General features: G+C 43.8%; 1 protein-coding gene across 2 annotated transcripts in view; it reads right to left on the bottom strand.

The window, feature by feature from the left end:
* Positions 1–21,116, bottom strand: part of SFMBT1 (Scm like with four mbt domains 1) — a 62,603-nt gene that overhangs the window by 17,141 nt on the left and 24,346 nt on the right. For both annotated transcript variants that reach the window (XM_042885475.1, XM_042885476.1), the window contains exons 2-8: positions 15,554–15,709; positions 10,083–10,177; positions 5,406–5,646; positions 5,026–5,114; positions 3,567–3,813; positions 2,173–2,270; positions 1,067–1,168 (exon numbers count right to left, since the gene is read on the bottom strand). In XM_042885475.1, the coding sequence (XP_042741409.1) occupies positions 1,067–1,168; positions 2,173–2,270; positions 3,567–3,813; positions 5,026–5,114; positions 5,406–5,646; positions 10,083–10,177; positions 15,554–15,581 (900 nt within the window). In that variant the 5' untranslated portion in view covers positions 15,582–15,709. The remainder of the gene's footprint in view (positions 1–1,066; positions 1,169–2,172; positions 2,271–3,566; positions 3,814–5,025; positions 5,115–5,405; positions 5,647–10,082; positions 10,178–15,553; positions 15,710–21,116) is intronic.

Below are 21,116 nucleotides of genomic sequence, written 5' to 3'. Positions count from 1 at the left end.
TTCCTCCTTCCTCGTTTTGATGACTTTAAATTAAAAAGCATAAAAATAAAATGATTCAAAAATAACCTGTGGGACTCATAGTGCAGGGCAGTCTGCTGACTTATCTGGAAACTTAGGCAAAGTAAATAGTAAAAGGCAATGTGGGAACACTTAAAGAGATAAGGTTATCAAGTGCTAAATGGAATTATCTTATGACAAAAGAACACAGAGCAAACAGAACTTGCAGTCTTACTGCACGCTGGTAATAACAGGGTGCATATTTAAACAGAATCCAACTATGTCTTAGGATAGACTGCCACAAGGAGAAACACTGAGCTGCAATAAGTAGGAACAGAACAACATCGTCATCATCATCCAGAAAAACAAATTATTTTCCTTCTCTTGGAACTGCCTGCATTGTTTTAGTAATAATTGAGCATCTTATTTGAAACGACACGGTAAGCGTTTAAAAGAGAGCTAGCACTGAAATATAAGCTATTATACTGAGAGAACATCTGCTCAAAGTAAAAGAAATATTCTCTCAGATCCATACAAAAAAATTTAAAATAAGCCCTGGGTTTATGTTGTACAGCAATATTTTGAAAGCAGGTCTCTTCCAGAACCTTTTACTTGTTTATTAACACAAGAAAAGAGAAGCTGTTCAAAAATTCTGTTTGAAATCTGATTATGGTGTGGAGTTTTAATTTTAGCTTCTAAATCCACGTGTGGGCTCTTGTTTAAAGTGAGACCACTTAAATTTCAGAGCTTATACACAGGAACGACATTAACTTCTGCAAAAACAAAACAACAAAACAAATCTTCAGTCAGACACTCTGATTATGAAGGACCATATCTTGTTTTAAAAACCCAGGTTTGACAACGTCAGTTATTCGATCCTTTGAGCTTCTCTATTTATGGAATTTTTCCCATCCTTTGGCAGCTAATACTTATATTTACTACATCAAAGAGTTTATTAGACATCTAGTTTGAGGTTTCAAGATCATCAGTTAAGGAGAATTTCCAGATCTTGTGTTCACAAGGAGCAACTGAACTGAATCTCAGCAGGACAATTTAGAGAACCTGGTACCTTGAGAACTGTGGCAGGAGAGATTACAAAGGGAGCCGATGGGTCCACAGCTTCTAACTTCATGCCTTCAGAGAATGAATGCACTCCAATCACAGGTTTATCCTGAAAGATCAAGTTTCAGAATCGTTACCTGCCTTTCTTCAATAGAAAAGACCAACTTCATGAATTCAACTGAAGTAGACAACCTGACTTTTTATTGGTTCATCTGATGAAAGTAATCTGTCAGAGTACCAGCAATATCTCTACAATAAAAAGGCCAGCTGTGATACCTGAGACTGATAGTTTTCTATGAGTTTCTACTCATAGTTCCAAAGATTCCCTCCTTGGACGTTCTCTACACACAGTCAAGATTTCACAGTGCAAAGTGATCTGATAAGAACATACAAATCCTTTTTTTCCCCACTTCAGCACTCACGAGCTGGACTAAAAGAGAACTAAAGAAGTCTTCACTTCCACCTTAACAGAAGCTAACAGAGTTCCTGCTCCAGAGAGTTGGCTGTTCTGTGCAAGATTCAACAAACTGAAGAGCAACACCACCTCCTCTTCTGTTTATGGACCCAAATGAAGCTGAGAAAATGGAGCTAAGGACTAAATTGATATTCCTACTTCTCAAAATATGTCAGTTTTTTGATTTTTTTTTTCCACTCAATGTAAAATTCAGACATATTAGCAACATTTACTAACATTCAGGATCTAAGAGAATCCATTATGCAGCATATATAACTCTACCAGGTTACATTTTAGATGTCCCATGTTAAACTTTCCAATGTACTCAAATATTTAGGAGTGAGATCAGATCAGAGGATCAGAACAAGGGTTTTTTCCCAGCATGACAAGTAAGGCTCACATAATTGCGATGGGTGCATTGTCTAACTTCACAAGAACAGGATCATAGTCCGACTTTTTATTTGTTCCACTTCATTTTCAATAAGAGGAGGAAAGAGAAAAGTTTAAACGAACAAAGCAAAAACAAAAATAAATTAAAAAAAACATCCAAAACATAGAAGAAATTTTGCACAGTGACTGACTTCCCTGAATAATTTCTTAGGAATACAGCATTTTGTGGTATAGCTCACAGCATTCTATTTCATATATTGTGTCTTTACCTTAAAGAGATCTGTAGGAACCGATGACTCTTCTTCCTCCTCTTTTACCTTCTTCAGGATTTCTTGCCAATCTGCTTCACTTTTCAAAGACCTAATGGCTTAAGTAAAAAGAATGGGAAATAGTGTATGAAGTGACCATCTTCATTCCTTCCCCTCAGAAAATGGATGCAGTGATACCAAAAGTTTGATTTGTGTTACATTCATATCTGCTCAGAATCTGTGCAAGTATCTTCATTCTTAGAAACTTCCAGCTTGGTGAGACTTTTGGAAATGTTACAAGAAGGGACTGTAGTCAAACACTGCATCACCAATGTGGGGCCCAGTCTTGTCTTTCTTAGAAAACATTAACTGTCACATTAACCCTGAGGAAAACTGCTGCAGAAATGTATGACCAGAAAACTGGATAATATTAGTTTGTTCTAGGCTTGAGAAAGGAGATGTCTGAACAAATCACTGAATCTCAGAACACCCTGAGCTGGAAGGGATCCACAAGGAACTTCAGTTCCAACTCCTGTCTTCACACAGGATCACTCAAAAATCAAACCAGGCATCTGACAGTCCCAGCTGTTACTCCTTCAGTAACTGCAGATCCCACACCTCTCTATAGCAGGGGAATTACTTTTACTAGCACCATGCACAAAGGATCCCTGAAGTCAAGTCTGTAAGGACAGACGTAAAAAGGCAACAAGTCTACTAATTAGATTGAAATCAAAACCTAATGTTTTAAAAAAACATTATTCACTCAGGTAGTGCTGTGGTTCCACACAGCAACCAGCTTCATCTGGTTCCTGTCAGTGACGTGGTGTACCCTCACTACCCTCATTTCAGCAGAGATTGGTCAACTATGAGCAAAGGCACAGTCATTTCAATTTAAGCAGTCTGGGTTTTATCAGCACGATTTTTTCCTTATGCTCCACTCCCCTTCTGACCAATCCTCTGTACCCTTTTCCACACTCAGGGCACACATTTATAAGGACATTTTCGTACGATGTGAGACCTCTTTAGAGAGAGCCTGAAGTATTCTCCTAGACTTCAAGTCCCAACTGTGAAAGCTCCCATTAAGCAGTACTTCAACAACTGATTACCTTTTCCCCCACGTACAGGAATACAAACTAAAAAATAACTGTAGAGGCCCATTCCTCAGACCTTCCCTTCACACAGATAGAAAGTTTCAACAGGCAAAACCATTTAGCAATTTTTAAATGAGTGAGTGAAAAGTCTTGTAGGACTATTAGTGCTGTTTTCACTTAGTTCTTATTAGGAATAGTATTTGACAGATCATATAATGATTATTTGACCATCGTATGCATCCAGAACATGCATTTAGAGCACCAGAGTGGCAGGAGTGTTCCCCAATCTTTCTCACCATGTAAAAGATGAAAGTTTTGAAGTACCTAAAGGCGGTTGCAGGTTATATCCATTTTGAGTCGCCCATCCCACTTGATGAAGGAAAGGGTCCAAGTAGAAGACCCACTGGTCAAACTTGTCAGAATCCTCCAGCCCTTCGTATCGCAACTTGAGTCTCCCACCAACATTTTCTACCACAGTGACAATCCAGGCCTCCAGGGCATCCCGGGAGTTCTGGAGCTCCAGTCGGGAGCCTGGTGCAATGAGATCCAACGGATTTTTCCCTCTGTGAAGCTACAGAAAGAGAACAAGAAAATAAAGTCAATTATTACAACAGAACTCAAAAACCCTGCACTTCCACTTTTGTTCTGTCCCTTACCCACATTCTTTTGGAATAAATCAGGTATCAGCACACAAGCAAAGAAAGTCACATCCTTACTTACACACAGGACAACAGAAATGAGTGTTTAGAATCTCTGGTGCTTGCATCAGAGTTTCTGTACTGTCTGTTCTGTGCAATCACACATTTCACTTAAATGCTGTTTATCATTTTCAGAAGCATTATGCCTTATATATGCAAGGTTTGGAATAAACATGAATAGTTCCTTTTTAACTCATCTAGCATACAAAGAAGACTGGACAGAAAAGATGCACAGATAAAAGTGTTAATTTTGAGGAAGACATCAATAGTACTCTCCCAAAAAAAGGTGTTGCATACTTAACTAGCAGACACTAATAATGAGGTGGCCAAGTACTGTTTTAGGTTCAGAGAAGGACAACTTAACTAGCAAAGTTTAAAGATTTAAGTGAAACAATAATCTGTCCACTAGTGAGAAATAAAAAAATAATGGTAGCAGTCAGCTCAGAAAGGGAACAACCTGAATGCCTGATAAATAAAGGATGACTTCCTCAGAGTTGTATAAAGGAGGACTAGAATAGAAGGAAGACTGAAACCTAAGGAAATTTGAAAAAGGTCTTTCTTCTGATAGGGCTTATGAACATTTCACATTAATTCTATCAGGAGGAAGTTTTTCACTCAGAGGAACAGGTTGCCCAAGCAGGCTGTGGATGCCCCATCCCTGCAGGCATTCAAGGCCAGGCTGGATGTGGCTCTGGGCAGCCTGGGCTGCTGGTTGGCGACCTGCACACAGCAGAGGGTTGGAACTGGATGAGCACCGTGCTCCTTTGCAACCCAGGCCATTCTAGCATTCTATGAACAGGACAGACAGTCCAAAACTGCAGTGAAAAGTTTATTCATTATGAACTTATTATAAGTTTATTTATATAGCACAACACTATCAAAACAATGCGATGTTTTGATAGTTTGATGTTTGCAAAAGCTGTTTGATGTTTTGATGTTTGGAAATGTTAAGTTCAGCAGCATACTACGTTGCTCCTAAAACTTAAGGAAAAAAAAAAGGAAAAAAAAAAAAAAGGAACTGAATCTGAATAGTAACAAGGGGAAAAAAAAACGAAAACCAAAATGTAGCATATTCAAGCACTTACCCCCTCCAGCAGGTTAGCAGGGGCACTGCATGCTCCTTTCAGCACTTGCTGAAGGAATTCCTCCTGATCAGGTATCTTGTCTTTGATACCTAGTGAAAAAATAAGTAAAAGCAATAGGATTTAGTGGGTTTAAATGAACAACAAGCCTCTGAGTAAACCTAAGTCCACTTCTGAAATCAAGCTAAGAACTCTCTCTGGTGGAAGAGTAGCATCCTACAGAAAGTCACGGGGTTTCCAAAAACATGACAGATAACCTCACCTCCTCATCAGAGCAAAACCACATTCTCCTCATAAAAGCAACTATGAAGACAAGGCTTACAAAGGACAAAAAAATACTTTTTGTTTTATTTACCTCCCTCTTCTGCACATGGAGGCATTACCTTCAGGCACTTTGAGAACCTTCTCGTTCTGCTCACACCAGCCGATGGGGTGCAAGTCAGCTGTCATGATGTCACACCAGAAGTCAGCCTTGCGATCCTCCCCATAACCATCGTAGCGCAACAAGAGCAGCTGCCCGCAGGTAGTAATGATGGTGGCCACCCAGTAGGTGTTTTGGTCAGACTTGACAGCAACCTCTAGCTTCATACCAGGTGCAAAACCATTCTGCAAACTTGTGTCCACCTGAAGAGGAAGATCATCACACCTGAGCACCTCCCAGAACTTTGTGGAACAGGGGAGAGAACATTTCAGATGCATTCATCAGCAAAGGCCCTCAAGTCAAATGCCATTCAGTCTCCTCAGAGGAACCACCTCATCACACCATGTGACCCAAATCAGACTGAAAACCGAATCTGCATTAATGGAACCCCTCTGCATTTCAGACTATCCTTCCAACCTTTGCTTAACGCTTTGCAAGGCATCTCCCTGCCCCAGACAGCACCTCACCCACCACTGAAAAGCTTTCTAACTCACAGCTCGTCTGCCAAGCTAGACAAAAATCAAGGTCACACTCACCCACACAGGCTTCTTGTGTTAAACTATTTCTTTCAGCTTCTTTGTGCTAAGAGTCTACTTAAAATATATACATACGCTTTAGTTAATGATAGCACTGTCTCTGCCACCATGCTTAAGAAGGCATGAACCTGCACAAATTGCAGAATGAGGACATTTACAGTCTCTAACAATCTAAATAATTGTGTGCAACACTGTTACATGAATGCTTAGATTAATAAAAGCTTAAGTGATTTTTCAGTGAGTTTCCGTCTAGGCAATAGCTAAGTGCTAAACAGTGAATACACTTCATGTGTGCAGGTGAGGAATCCAACTGCCCAGCACTCCGATACTGAAATGTCAGCTTAAAAAGGAAAGGCAACACACCAACTTCCTCACCCCGCTAGCTTTTGCAAGCTCACACACTCCTGAAAGGGCAGAAAGACCCTGCGCTGCTCCCACTAAAGCAAGTTCCCAAGCCACGTTCAGTTCCACAGCCTCAGTCATAATTAAAAGTCGGACATGTCGATCCCCTGTTCTCAGCCAAATGTAACTGATGCTTGTGCTCTTCAGTGGCCCCAAATTCCATTTCTTTTTTGAGTCAGCTGCAAGGAAGGCTCTTGGTATGATGCAGATGTGGAAGCTGTTTTTTGGGTTATTTATTACCAGTGCTGTGCTGACAGCTCAGTAACTGCCACAGCTGTTATAGTCTCATCATCCAGCACATACTGATTTGCTAAAAATAAAACTAAGAAAACCACAGCAGGAAGAAAAGCACATGAGGCTGTTGTTAACTGTTTACACCCTTTAGGTTAATATCCACCACGTGGAGAACCCCCTTCATAAAAACAGAATCAGCAGAACACAATACCTGCAGACTACCTGAAGTGCTGTTTCAGAGGCAACTTCTTCAGAAAGGTAACTGCCTTGCTGAAGAGATTTTCATTATTTATCTTGCAGTCTGACCCCAAGAGAAAAGCCACAGTGACACAAAGCCTGAGAACCGAGCAGTCGATGCAGCTCTCTCTAGCTGAGCCTCCAGCAAAGCCTCATGAACTGTACTGTAGGAAACCAGCAGCAGCAGATGGAGCTATCCCTGAAGTCAGTCGTGTTCTTCAGATGGTTTCACCTATGATCCCAGCAGATGAAGCAGAGCCCAGAAGTCAGCACCCCCTCCTGGCAGCTGGGCAAGATAACACCACCGACTAACTGATAGATAACTGTACGCACATCAAGTTGCAGAAAGGAATTATGAAGAGCATTAAATAGTCCCAGAGAAAGTGTACTTAAGGTAGGATGACAGCACTGGCATCAGTACAACTCCAGGTATTTGCTAAGCTCTGCTTCCTGCCAGATCATACGCAAAAACAGTCCCTTGAATCTTAACACTGTTTAAATTTTAAAATGCAAACAAATTAAACATTAGAACATGTTTAACTTGAGAGAACAGCTTACATTTTCCAATGCCTCTTAATCATGGTGAGAGCAAAACATTCAAAACTAATGCAAGCTCCCATCAGCACAGCTAGTACTTTGCTAACACAGGCTGTGTCATCATGGGTTACATTTCCCAACCTGCTTTGTGTGCTCTCTTGTGCTGTGGGTGAAGTATTTCTCACCCACCGCTCATAATGGCAGGCTCTTACAGTTTCAAAAGAACAAAACAAAGCCTTAAGCCCCCATCCAAAATTTATTTCAAGTCAATACCAGCCCATTTTTCTTGTGCCAGCATTATTCTTCAGCTTAGTGTTTTTCACTCCTCTTTTTTAAAAGTACAAAAGTCGCTCCCTCCCAGCTCTCCTGGCATTAGATTACAGAAATGTGCCCCTCTCCCAGGGAAGCACCAAGCAGCAGGAGGCTCCAGCAGGAGGGATGGGGCTCCAGCACTGGGCCTGCAGCGCTCTGCTCTGAGCCTCTCCTGCACGGTATCCTGCAGTCACATAGCCATACATACGGCTTCATCAGACAGGCTGCTGCTGCCTACCAGGAGGCACTGAGCTCGCCCTCCTCTACCTTTTCTACACAGGTGCCTTCTAATGGACAGCAGGAACCTTGAGCGCAGGGCCTCACACTGTCGAATTTCTCTGAGCAGCAAGATGTAGGTGATGTGACAGTGCTGTAAACGCCCCCCCCCCCCCCGCTGGGCAGTTCTGGGTCAGCATTCACTTCCATTTTTTTTGCCAAGTGTATTACAGAGAATATTAAGGCTGGCCTTCAGAGATCCTAAGGGAATTCTGCTACTTTGATAGTCTACAACTGACAGTCCACAGCCGGGCCTTATTCTCAGCTCTTTTATGCCCCCATGCAGGCCCTGACAGCCTGAGCCCCTGGGCAGCCCCTCTCTAGGGCAGGTTTCCCCTCCAGAGGGCTCCCAGTGCAACACAGCAGCATGGGATGACGCTGCTGCACCCATCCTGATCCACAAAGAGCTCTCTGTGCCTCTATTACTTACATCAGCAAAACCATGCAGTGTTCTACACAAGTAGGGAATCATCCCAACCAAAGACGTGGATTTTTTTTTAAACCTAGTTTGATGTCGGTCACTCCAAACGTAATGCCTCCCATTTATTTCCGTGGAAACTACAACATACAAAGAGCACAATAACACTATTTGATATAGCAAATTCTTAGCTACAAAATACTGTTTTTCAATATAATCACCATCATCATTGAAGCATTTTTGCCAGTGATGAGCAAGAGCCTGCATGCTGCTTATAACAATCTGTGTCAGCGAGGTGACCGCAGTTGCTATTGCCATTGCTGAAACACACCACTCACCCATCACTGCTCACATCCACATAAGGAATGATCCCTAAACATTCAGCAAGTGTCAACGAATGTCAATGGGTGCCATTTTTTTTGCACGGAAGAAATAAATTTCACACCTTTGCTTGTTACACACTTCCATGTCAAACGCCATTCTGTCAGAGTGCTCCTCTGCTGTCATCTGTCGCACTGTGACAAAATGACACACAGAGTATAGGCAGGAAGGTTCAACTCTACTGCCATCCCACCAACACCAGCCTCTGATGTCATGGGCCAACATAATAAAATAGGAGGCGTTACTTTCGGAGCAGCCCTCATGTTCCTATTGCCCGCGAGGACATTGGTGAGAGCTCTTGCTTGGCACAGGGCAGCAGGCAGGGGTGTCAGAGTCATTCTGACTGTGTCTCCTACTGATGACTGAAATACAGTCACCGTGTTAATTCCCTTGACCATGACAGTAAGGTTGGTGGGCCGGTGTGACAATTAAGCGATAAGGACAGGCTTCTGTAAGAGATACCAAACAAGGTAAAGCAGACCAGAGAGGCAGACAGATGGCAGTCCTGCTACAACATGCCCCTGCTCTACTTTCACGCCATTCCTCAGCACTTCTGCTTGCTCTTGCTAGAGCCTTGATAAACCAACAAAAGCCAAGGCAAATGTAAGGTCTCTCCCCTCCAGAAATGAGAGGTCTGAAAGCCTACACTGAATGAACAACTTACAGTTACAGTGTATGGAAGAATCTCAGCAAAAAGTCCATTTACTGACGATCTTTACTAGGTATTCAAAGGCAAAGCCAAGACTTTGTCCTACTCATTACACCTTCTGATCAGTATTCTAACTACTGCAGTCAAGTGTATGGTGGAGCTATTATTTCTCCTTGGCCTCCTTGAGAACCACCACTGAAATGCTCTTTGAGAGCACACCTGAATTCTGCTTTTTGCTATTCAAGAATTATGGCAACGTCTGTCTGAAGTGCAGCCACTCTACTGCAGTTGGCAAGGAGAAATCCCTCAGAGGAAACCGAGACCAGCACCTGCTCAGGCTTCATGAGAAAAACCAAGCTTATGCTCTGGTGCAGAAAAGACTAGGAGCCTTTCTGCACCTGGGCCATTAATGGGGTCACTCTGTGCTACTCTGCTCTGTTCAGAATGGAAGGCAAGAAATAATAATAAAAAAGGTGAAATTCCAAATTTCCCATTCCTCTAAGAAGCACAATTTTAGTGAATCTTCCAGATTTCAGTACATCAGTAAATCCAGATTTCCAGTACATTCAGTACATCACTCATTCAAAGAACCCTTCAACATTCAGTGCATAAAAAAGTGATGCTGAAGACAGTAAGTAAAGACGTTCCCTTACTCACATGTTTAAAAGACCCATGAGGGGCTGCAACCGCTCCTGTGTCTTCTAGATACTCATCCCAACTGAATTCCATGTCTTCCACACCAGAACCAGCATCTGGAAGAGAAGCCAAACACCTTCAGCAACCTGTCAGCTTAAGTACGGGGCTACTAAGAACTTCAGCAAAGATGACTTCATTTCTAGGTGACTGACCACAGAAGTGTGCAATGGACTTCAGTTATGCAACTCGCAGCAGATAACGCTGTTTCACTTTCACTTGTATGTGACACTTTAAGTTGGATTTGTGCTGAAATAGTGAGACCTTGGGTATTTTGGTTAAGACAAACTATTTACACACCTAAGCGAGGGGAGTATGGGGTAAGTTCTGTATCTGTTCCAACAAATAATTAGGGCAAGACTGACAATTCTGGGCATACCAGACCTTCAAAGAATTGAATGAAAAACCACCCCAGAAAATGCAATACCATAAGTGGTTTGAAATGACAGACTTGAAAAAGAATTGCAATAAGACTCCTCTCTTTTTTTAAGCTGGAAGGTTATTTACTTCGGTGTTAAAAGGCACCAAAAGCAAAGAGAAGAATTCAGGGTAGTTTTAAGAAACACAGCTCTGAACAATTGAAATCAAGGGCTTTCAAGTGGGTCATTAAAAATACCAGCTCATAAAGTATAACAGCTTCTTCAAAGCAAGAAAACCTATTTCTAGAGATATTTAAAGCCAAAATGGGCTGAACCCACTCAAGCCATAATTGTACATTCATGCTATCAGGAAAGAGAGCACCTGTAGTGTGAGCTGTGTGCTCCCCTTTAGCCACATTTTCTATCACTATTACCACACCTGCCCCTCCTCACAGTCTCCCCTTCAGCTCCTGGCTCACCTCCCTGTTCCCCCTTCCATTGCGTTCTCTCTGATGTGCAAACCCACCCACTGAAAGCCCCAGCAGGGTAGATTTGGACCCCTATTCTGTTCAATGTGCTGCCACACTGGTTTTTCTCTGGCTGGCACAGTGTGGGATGACAAGGGAGGCTTGCTGCCGCTCTATGCAAGGAGCAGCTTTAAGCAAAACACAAAACAACAGCTTCAGTAATGAAAAGGAACAGCAGTGACGTGAGACACAAGCAAAGCTTTTCATTTCCACACAATCCTACAGCCTGCTCCAGAGCCACCTCTGTGAACAAACACGAGGTGCTCACCCTGTGTACAAGGGAACCAACCCCTGCTTTATGTATAAGAACAGAAATCTCCGTGTGTTGGACATGCAGGAGAGCTCAGTGCATAACATTCCCCACACTCCCAGCTTGTATTAGGACAGGTGGAAACTCCTCTTAGAAGGAGTAGCAGCGGGAAACACTAAGTGTCCAAAGATGGGATGAGATACTGTTACACACCATTATCTGAGCCGTGGGCAAGATCTGCCAAGCACGCTCCACAGCACTTCTTACCTCTTGAACAGAGAGAGGCAAATGTTTGCCCAAAGTTTGACCAGCTTTCAATCATTTAAAACCTGCAAGTCCTCAGACTTCAAATTCATGTTACGCTCATCTTTGACTCTCACTGTAATTCTAGGAATGGCCAATTGCTAAATTCAGAAATGCACCTTCAAATTGTGCTGTTTGCTGATGACAGTGCCTGTTTTAGTGGTGGCTCTTATCACTCCCCAGCCCAGCATCACTTCCCTTTATTTTCAGATTGGCCTCCTCTAATCATCATCCATTTGATGGGATACCTTCTTAACTTACTGAAGAAACAGACCTGGAAAAGGACAAAAGTAATCCTAGTTCACAGATTCCGGGGGAGCGAAGAGGGCCAGGCACAGAGCACAGCTGCTAGCAAACCAGCATGAAGCGGGGCGAAGCTCTGGCTGCACGTCATCCCAAGGATAACCTAACCTCACTGCAAAGCCAGAGTACGATTGCTTAACTCGTTAGAACATAATATAGCCATAAAAATGCTTACGTTCAGGAAATGGGACGAAACTTCAGCTCAAAGCAATCACTTGTGAGCAGCCCGGCACAGGCCTGCTGGCTGCTGCCCCCACCTCCCACCAGCTCCCACCCCAGGCACAGCGGCCACAGCCCATCTCACAGCACCGCTCCCAGCCCCATATACATTCCCACACCAAGAGAGCCACATCCTGCCAGGTCTCTGCCATGGTCAGAAGGGCCCAACGTGGCCAAACCCCACCAGCACTCAGCTTCTCTGGAAACTGGTTTGCCACAGGAAAAAAAAAAAAACACCAAAATTCTTGTTCAACGCTCACTGCCGAGATGAACACTTTCCACCCTCTGTTCTAGAGGATTTCCTTGCGGGGTCAGAAGTCTTCTTTTGATTGAAAAAAGCACCCAGAGCTTTTGCCACCCTTTTCAGCCCATTCTGCCTTCACTCACACGCAGGTAGGGCTCTGCAGTTGGATGAGGCTGGGCTCTCAGCCTTGCACCTCGATCATTCAGCCTCACAGAGGGAAGTTCAGGTGCCCTTAGGATGGTCCTGCAGATGTGCGAAATCTCAGAAATACACTATCTGGTTTTCTGTACCCAACTGCAGAAACACTTCCAGGTGTGGCAAAGCACTGCCCCCACAGCAGGGCTGGCTGGAAATCAGGGTTAGATCCCATCCCTTCACTGCTCACCAGCAGAACAGCTAGGGCAGAGCAGGGCCCCATTCCAGAGGAGGCTCTGACCCATTCTGTTACTGCATTCTACCAGCCCCAGCAGCTCGGCTCCATTCAGTGGGTGAGCAGATCCTGGGGCACACAGAGGATCCGTTAAATCAAGCTGCATCCCTGAGGGCCTGCATTAAACATCCAAATCAATCCAAGCTCAAATGACCAAGGGAAATGACAGGAATTTACAGCAGCAACTCACTTCTGCCATGACAAAACTTGCAGTTTAGGATGACAGATGACAACAAGGAAAAACATGTTCAGCCCACTTATTCTTAAAGCACAATTGCTTAAAGTAACGCTGTATATACACGTGTATGTATGTTCTCTCTCTCTCTCTCTCTCTCTCTCTCCACATCCTTCATTGCTTACAAGTCCCAAATGAGTCCAGCTTCTCACTATGCAGTGGGACATACTGTTCTGCACCAGCCGGATGGCTGAAGCACAGGTTACTTCGGTGGCAAAGCACAACAGTGGCAAAAGCAGGGAGAGAAACCAGATGCCGTTCTCATCCCTATGGCCTCACCATACAACCGGCTTTTGCTCATAAAGCTTTCAAATCAAGCTAACTTGTTTTGTAAGTAACATGTGAGAAGCATCCCACAGAGCTTCTGTGGAGAATGCACAGAGAATGACTCCAGAGGGCAGGAAGTCACCTGTAAGAACATTTGAAGTTCCCTTCCCATTTATCGCTGCTTCTACCAACATTATTTTCAACACCAACTCTTCCTTTCTGAATTTTACCACGTTATCTCCTGTTGCTCTCTGACAGGTTCAGGCAGAGAAAGAACACTGAATGGCACCATCTGGATACAAGGCAGGGGATTACTAAGAGCATTAGCCCTTGCATGTACCTGAATTGAAAGGAGTGCAGGCTGCTCTGCTCCTGGGACTCAAGTTAAATTCTCCCTGCAAATAACTTTCATGCATCTTTAATGTGATTGAGTTGAAGCCTGTCATACTGGACATTTAAGTACATCCCAATGAAGTCTGCAAGAACTTCAATTTAAAGCTTACTTAAAGGTTTCTCACCCTGCAACTTAGATACACTTTGATTTTAACAGCAGTTAATCTTTTCCATCAACACCAGCTGCAAGGCCATGAATAAATAAAGGCAGGTTGGAATCTGGGCAGCTGAGGAAGTCTGTGACAGGGACAAAAGCTGTCACTTCCACTGCTAGCGCAGGAAAGCATTACAGCTAACACCCTGAGCACTGCCTGGGTCCACATGCAGACAGCCAGCAAAGAAACAAACAGAAAGGAACAACAAAAAGGTGGAGGGGACGTTCCAAAAACTGCTATAAAACATCAGATGGCGACATGACAAACAACAAGGAGGGAATGCTTCCCAATGAGCTGGGACTGGTCTAACTCAAGACAGTGCAGAACGTATCACAGGACCACACCAAAACCACTGTGCATATGTTTACACGGGGAACGCTCACTGCAACTTGTCTCTGAACTGAGCACCTAACGCTCTCCTCAGTTACTGTTGCTGCTTTTCACAGCTGCTTGTACTCAAACCAGATGCTAACTTCAGGAAAATTCCTGTTCAGTCATTTCAAGAAAGTGAGAAACCCTCCAAAGCTACTCCACAAGCACAGAGAGGACTGTGTGACCTCTGCAACTTTTAGAGGAAGTAGAGAGGGACGTGCAGTCAGCCTGCTGCTGAGCAGCTGCACAGCTCCTTGCTGTTCTTAGCTCCAAAAACTCTTTTCCACACTACATGACAGAAGAGAGCACATTCCGGTGGCAGAGGAAACTCTGCATATTTATCCACACTGCTTTTTCTTGCTCATTGGAGGATACGATGCTGACAATAACCTGAGCGATTGGCTATCATTAATAATCAGAAAGCACGTTTTGGCATCAGACAGCAGGTGATATCATTCTGCCAGAAGCGCCACAGATTAAAATCATGTTTAACATTTCTTCAGTAACAGAGCAATTAGTCCTCCATAAGGTAAAAGCAGAAAGATCACTAATCATAAATTGTCTAATGAGAGGCTGCTTGTTGGACAAGTGTCAAAGGAAAGAAATGCTAATCCAATGGTTTACAGTAGTTACAGCAAATTTACTTTTTATTAACTGTCCCAATAGTGAGGGTAGGGACCTTCTCAAGGAAAGTAAACAAATCGTGGCAGGAAAAGTCAGAAAAACAGATGATCCCCCATTAGAGCATATAATCTAAGAACTCTATTTAAGAAAGCTGTTGGTATATTCCCAGCCATCCTGGACACTCTTCTCAGCCTGGTGCTACAAGGTGAACCAAAACCTGAACTAATTTATCAAAATTTACCACTCTGTAGCAGGTTAGGAGCTGATGTCCCGAGCTCATCAAAAGGGGCAGCAAGGCACATCAAAAAACCAGGACAGATTACAGTGGCACCAAATAGCTTCAATTATCTGGCTTCAAACCAGCACGTGACCTTGTGAAAATATTACAAACAACACAAAGGCAAACGAGGGCACAAAAAGATAATATTAGCCCCTTTGATAAGCAAATGCCTTAGAACAGTAGTGCTAAACTTTCCATAAGTTCATCTCATGCTGACATCATGAAGGGGAAAGCAGAGTTTCTAACAAATGTAATCAGCTCTGTGGGTCATAGAATCATAGATGTCATATTTTGTTCTCCTCTAAGCCAGTGATAACTTGCTTTTGGCAAACTTAAGACCTGCAGTCAGAACGTAACTCACCATGACTGAAGCATACAACACACTATGGAGCATTCCCTGTGCTCAGGGCTGTTCCCTCTTACTTGTCAAGTATTTTGAGAACCTGTAGCCCCACAGCTGGGCTGTCCCACTACCTGCATCATGCCGCTGTTCTCCATTCATCTCCACAGCAGCCCAATGTTATTCCAAGTAGCCAGAAGCAGGAGAATCCAAAACTGTCACAGTTTAGTGGTCATGAGTTGCCTCCCACTTTAAACCCTGCTGGCAGCCAGGACATTCATGAAGGGATCCTGAAAAAAAGTAAGAAGAAATACTGTTATGAAAATCTTTATTGGCCTTGAACTACTTCTGAAATACACCAAAAGCAGTGCGCACACACAGACAGAGCGTTCCACAGTCGTACAGTCTAAAGGTATTCCTGCCCATAATGTCCATTAGGCAAAAAGAAACGATTTTTTAAACCTTTCAGATCAAACCAGCCAACCAAATAAACAAACGACAGAAGGCAGAAATACAGTCCTACACATTCCACAATGAGAACTCGTGGCTTTCAAACCTGTAAGCAGGAGATTTCTGTTGGAACCTAATCCAGCACCAAACTACTGCAATTCCTACGAGCAATTAAATCGCTTTGTTATTACTGGTAGAAAGTAAAAGGTGAGGTCTAAAGTCAGCCCACTGCAAGTGTTTTTGTCCCCATATTTTAAGCTTAGAAATGCTTTTTAAAGAAGGTAATTTTCCAACACCCTTTGCACTTCTGCTGAATGCCTGGGAAGCACTTTCTTTCTTCCCTTCTTCCCTTCTTTTCTATGTCAGGCACTAGAAGAAGCAGAGGAAGTTTCTAAAAACTTACAGACCCCTAAAAAAGCTGCAGGTTGTAAAAACAAAGGTTGCATTTCTCATTTAAACACACTTTGAGAAACTATGGTTTTCAAGAGGGAAACTGGAGACATTTGCAAAGCCTTATATTTTTCTGAGTTGTATTCAGCTGGGATATCTAAGAAGATCACCCGAGAGTCCTCTGAGGGATTTTTTTTTCCTTTTCTTATTTTTTATTAAAGATTTTTAAAAGTATAGTAACCCCCTGCCAGAGCAAAGACAAATCCTTCAGAAAGACCATTTGCTGAGCAAATGGAAACACAAAATCTGACTTCAAATAAGCATCAGAAATGGGTGAAAGTTCTCCATGATGGCAATGCTTTGGAGATGCAGCTATGATTTCACTTCTGAGATTCTAATTGGACTTGGCATAAGATGGCTACAAATGACTAAAAGATCGTTTTGCATCCCACTACAAACACCAGCAGACTTTAAGTAGCTTTCTGCAGGCTGCACTTCCATTTGTACCGACATTCAAATAAGCAAACTGTGACTAGCAGCTGGTCTGAAAAATTCTAACACCATGTTTTTTCCTTTGAAAATTTGCCCCCTTGCTAGAAATGGAAGTATCCTCAAGCAGTTCTATGAAAAGGGCCTGAGGTGCCCATGCCTGCCAGACTCCTCCCAGGTCTATCAGAGTACGCAGAGAACAAATGGGGAAAAAAAATCATCCCAAAGTTCTGTAATCTGGGTTTGTGGAGGATTTCCATGGGGTAACTGTAAAATGCTGAGTGCAGCAGAATGCAAATGCTTGTGTTCTGAGCACCCAGGCTTGCGAGGTGGCCCCAGCGCACAGCTCAACTCAACTGCAAAGTGCTCCCATACAGAGCTGCTCCGCAGGCTGAGCCACAGGGTTTGGCATCAATTTCAGGGAACTGCACAGCCTGCCTGGGCTCTCCTGCATGCACCAGTCAGCTTCACTTCCACACTTCGTCCCCCCTTGTCATTACTGACCCACCAAGCAGAGGTACCAATTTCTGCCAGCTTCCATCACTTCTTCACACGCCCTTCAGGTCAGCACAGTGCAGTGCAAGCTGCAGCAGTTCCTCACCTCCCCTGGCTGAAGATGGTTTCACCCTACAGACAGCCTCAGTCTAGGCTTCTAAGGTTCCTTTTATCCTTTATGAAACAGGACTAGGAGATCAGCCTGATGACCCTTGAGGTCCCAATCCACGCCATTCTATGATTCTATATTATGTCCTCACGTTGTGTTACAGGAAATTTGGGTTAGGAAAAATTTCTTCTCCAAGAGCAGCCAGGTGCTGCAATGGGCTGCAAGGGAGGTGGTGGAGTCACCGTCCCTGGAGGCGTCCAGGAAACATTTAGATGTTGTACTGAGGGCCGTGGTTTGATGGGGAAACACTGATGGCAGTTGGACTGGAAGATCTTGGAGGTCTTTTTCCAACCTTGGCAGTTCTGTGATTCTATAACCTGCGCAAAGCTTGGCACACAGCAACCACCAAACTGCTTTTTATCATTAATCAGAGTATTTCTTGGTGACAACCTGTAGGACACCCATCACCTGCACACTGCTAAGACAGTGGCAGTGCTGTGACAAACACCCCATGAAGCACCCTGGCCAACAAGGTGGAGATATACCGGACAGCGCGGTCCTAACAAAATGCCCTCAAAATGTATGTGAAGTTCAAGTTATTTTCAATTTATGGTATCCAGCTCTCAGTTAACTTCTAGAATTAAAGTAGACAATATAGAAATAGCCTCATCTGGTGGTGTTTTTTTTTTTGTTTTTTTTTTGGTTTTTTTTGTTTTTTTTGTTAAACAACACTGAAATATTTAAACATCCCCAAAATTAAGAGGCTGTTTATTTTAAAGATGCCAAACATTGGCAGCTCCTGCTGAAGCTGATTGATATTCTGCCCAGGCTGGGCAGCTATTCAGCATTCGATAAGCAGCACTGTTTTCTGTACACAACAGTAAAAGCACTTGTAATTAGCACCCGCCACTGTGGATGCTTACAGTCTGGCACCCCCAAAGATTATGTTCTGATAAACCTCAAGAGGAGGGGAGCACGAGTGCTGTTGGAGCAAAGATGATTTGGAAACACTTTGGACTCCTCAGTCTCACTTCTGCATTTCAAACTTCCTTTCAGCACATGAAATATTCAGATGTTAGCAACTGGAGGCAGCATTAAAAACAGTTACAGTTCATTAAAGCCAGATGGCTCACTTGAATATGAAAAGAAATCAAACATAAGTTGGATGTTGAATTAAAGTAAATCAGCTGGCGTCTGAGGCTTAGTATTATTTTAAAACAAAGGCACACGAGACAGGGGGACACGCGGGACTCCCAGGGGCTGGGCAGGGCACTGCACAAGGGTCGTGTTGCACAAATTCCTTCATGCAAAAGAATCCAGAAAAATCTCTTGCAAAGCTTTGCGTGTGCAGTGGAAGCACGGCCCGGAGCACAGCCAGGAGCACAGCCAGGAGCACCCTGCTGCTGCATGAGATGCAGTTCCTCAGCACCTGAAACCCTTAGCTCTGCCATCGGGCTCATCCTGCAACCAGACTGTCTTGCAGCTGTCCTGTGAGCATACCTGGAGTGGGAGGAGAGGAGGTGAAGGTGCTCCCAGCCCCATGCCCACTCATACACATACCTACCCATGCCCTCTCATTTCAAGCAAATACAAATTATGCGTTCCTTAGGAGAGATAGCACACACATTTCATCTAAAGATATAACTTCTTCAGATGAAGAAGTAAAGAAGGTTTTTCTTTACTGTGAGAGTCCTGCTCTTCCTTTTAGCCGTGCCCTGCTCAGCACATCCCGCTCAACCTGGTGCCCGTGGTGGATCATTGCTGGCACTTCAGCACAAGGAGGCACCTGGGACAAAGCAGCCCTCTGCTGCCAGCCTGAAGGATGCCTGGGTAGAATGAGCCCGGGGAGAATGAGCCCAGGGGGAGCCCACAGCAGCCCCTCCTCAGCTACCAACCGCAGCCGAGCCCCAGTGCTCACACCTCCACATGCACAGCCATCCTTCTGGGGGATATTCCTGATTCATCTCACCAACTCACACGTCCACCTTCTAGAAGGGCCTTCTGCAGTTAAGATCCGTATCTCGTATCACACAGTGAGCTGGAAGGAGACCCTTCACAGCAAGGCCCTGCGCCGGCACCAAACAGCAGGCCAAGCGTCATGGCTGGCATGTGGTCCCCAGCCTGGGAAAGGGAAATCCATGTTCTTCTTCCTTCACAGAGAACATCGTGCTGGGGACAGCACCCAGCCGAGGGCATGGGCAGTGTGCTCTGACCGAGCTCTGCCAGCAGCCTGGGAGCCAGAAACGGACCGGGCCTCTGGGATGGGAGCTGCTTTTGAAAAGTTTCTTCTGAAACAAGCATTCACTTTTCAGTCTTCTGTTTGAGCAATAGAATTTACTTAAAAGAATTCTATAGCACAAGCAGAACCCAACATAAGAAAATACTTCAGGAGCCAACTTTACCTTACATCTCCTTGCAATCTGTAGTACTGGATGTACCAGAATGTTTTTAGGAAATCCATTCCAGGTAAATTGGTGAGATTTGTAGCTTGCAGTAGCTTGCAGTTCCCATTAGTTAGTATGTTCAGCACAAAAAAAAAACAAGGTAAGATACCCTGCAAGCAAATTTGGAAATCAGAACCTAAATCCCCAGCACTGAAGAAGGCTTCCAAAGCTACCAAGCTGCTCAGTTTCATTCATTCTCTTGTAGCAACATACTGACAGTACAGAAATGCCCAGATACCCCGTATCAGAGGTCACTGGCTCCTGGAAAGGGCCATATCCTCTACGGGGAAATGCAGAGCTGGGTTAGGGTACAGCCACCAGCTGCCCTCTGCCAGGACCCAGCATGAGGTGTTTGCTGCTTTGAAAATCTCCTCTTTGAATCTAGAACTGAGAGAGGCAAAAGCAAACAAATATTCTGAACAGTGTAAGCAATCATTAAAACCTGCAGTGGGAAGGAGCTGTTTAAAATTCACACATCAGCAGAGGTCTGCAAGAGCACTGCTGCTGCACACGGATAAGCAGCTCGCCCAAGTCCACAAGCAGTGCACACTGCATGGCTTAGATTTCAGGCACACTCCTGCCTCTCTAAGTCTTTTGGAGTCAAGAGAGGGTTTAAGACCTTCCTTGTAATTCAGTCTTCAGTGACTGAATTGGAAGCCTGGATACCACTCACATGTTTTCTATCTTTCATCTGTACAAGCAAGGTTTTTCAGAAGCATGTGCTTCCCTTGCACCTGACCCTCCTTAGACAAAAGACAGAGTGGGAGATGTGTCACAACCTCTGATTTATGATGGAGTTTCAATTTTCTCAAGCCATTCTAAGTGCTGTCCAGTGACTAGCAAACAGCAATTTTGGTTTTCTTTCCTACAAAGCCACCATCTGCCCCAGATCCCTCGGCTCAGGATGGTCATCACACAGTAAATCTTTCTAAGACAGTCTTGCAAAGCCCAGAACGTCAACTATAAATAGGCAAAAGAAAGTTTGATGCTTCTGTAACAAAGCAGTAAGAAATGCTACCAATTTCACAAAAGTGTCAGCTGTTGAAGAAATTTTCCTGTCCAACACAGAGAACAGAAGCCTTATGATGACCTCCAGTTCACTAAAGTATTACTTTTACACTCTTGTGATTTGCCACTCATTGATTTGCCTTTTACTGTAGGTGTGCTGACCAACATTTCTTTTGAGCCATCTTGGTTGCATACTGGAAGCCATACAACAAAAGCAAAACCCTCCTTATTATTGTGCTATTTTAAAAAATACAGAACAGTGGTAGCTATGCTTCCATGGTTTTTGTAGCTGATAGACTGTGACCAAACGTA

Source organism: Lagopus leucura, unplaced genomic scaffold (genome assembly GCF_019238085.1).
Source record: "Lagopus leucura isolate 7727_CA_CO unplaced genomic scaffold, USGS_WTPT01 Super-Scaffold_100050, whole genome shotgun sequence".
Classification (NCBI taxonomy): domain Eukaryota; kingdom Metazoa; phylum Chordata; class Aves; order Galliformes; family Phasianidae; genus Lagopus; species Lagopus leucura.
The sequence above is the reverse complement of the archived record's forward strand: the minus strand, read 5'-3'. Positions and strand labels throughout refer to the sequence as shown.